Source organism: Oratosquilla oratoria, chromosome 38, assembly GCF_046742065.1.
Source record: "Oratosquilla oratoria isolate Oo_2021 chromosome 38, ASM4674206v1, whole genome shotgun sequence".
Classification (NCBI taxonomy): domain Eukaryota; kingdom Metazoa; phylum Arthropoda; class Malacostraca; order Stomatopoda; family Squillidae; genus Oratosquilla; species Oratosquilla oratoria.
Genome location: NC_134814.1, coordinates 19376460 through 19377019, shown reverse-complemented (window position 1 = coordinate 19377019; position 560 = coordinate 19376460). Strand labels below are relative to the sequence as shown.

The 560-nt window shown below is 49.5% G+C and overlaps 1 protein-coding gene across 1 annotated transcript in view; it reads right to left on the bottom strand.

Annotated features, from left to right (window-relative positions):
- The window catches only part of LOC143020003 (uncharacterized), a 28476-nt gene extending 27916 nt beyond the window's left edge, over window positions 1-560 (bottom strand). Inside the window, exon 1 of the mRNA XM_076176093.1 lies at window positions 32-560. Within this exon, the coding sequence (XP_076032208.1) occupies window positions 32-451 (420 nt within the window). The 5' untranslated portion in view covers window positions 452-560. The remainder of the gene's footprint in view (window positions 1-31) is intronic.

The window sequence follows — 560 nt, the reverse complement described above, 5'->3', positions numbered from 1 at the left end:
ACTCACACATGTCACTATTCGTCTTACTCACCGTCTGGTTCTTTCCACGTAAAGAAGACAGGTCGCTGCAGTATGACTCCCCTCCCGAGGAGGCGACGATCTGGGTGATGTACTGGGCCACGGTCATCCGAGAACACGACGCGCCTAAGTTCGGGTAGATGGTCTGGACACAGTTGCATTCCTCGTGTAATATGTTGATAGCACAGGCGTCAGATCGAGCCCCGGGAGGTTCTGTCACTTGACCCTTCTCTCGGGCTTCGAGGAACATGCTCTCAATCTCAGCTCTCGTGTAGTTCCGGCTGTGTTTTACCATATCCAGGCGAACTCTACGGAATCCGAATGTCGCTGGTTCTGAACCCAGCATACTCATGTACCCGAGAGTACTTAATATCAGGATGATACATACTTTCACCTTCCTGTTTTGTTGGAAACTGAGGAAACGGGTCCACATAGTTTGCTTCTTCAGTATGGGATTTCTCTTTTATTCCGTGGTTATAATAATTTCGTCACGGAGTGATTCGCGCCGTAACTTCGGGCAGTTTCGATCTTGACGTCCTAAC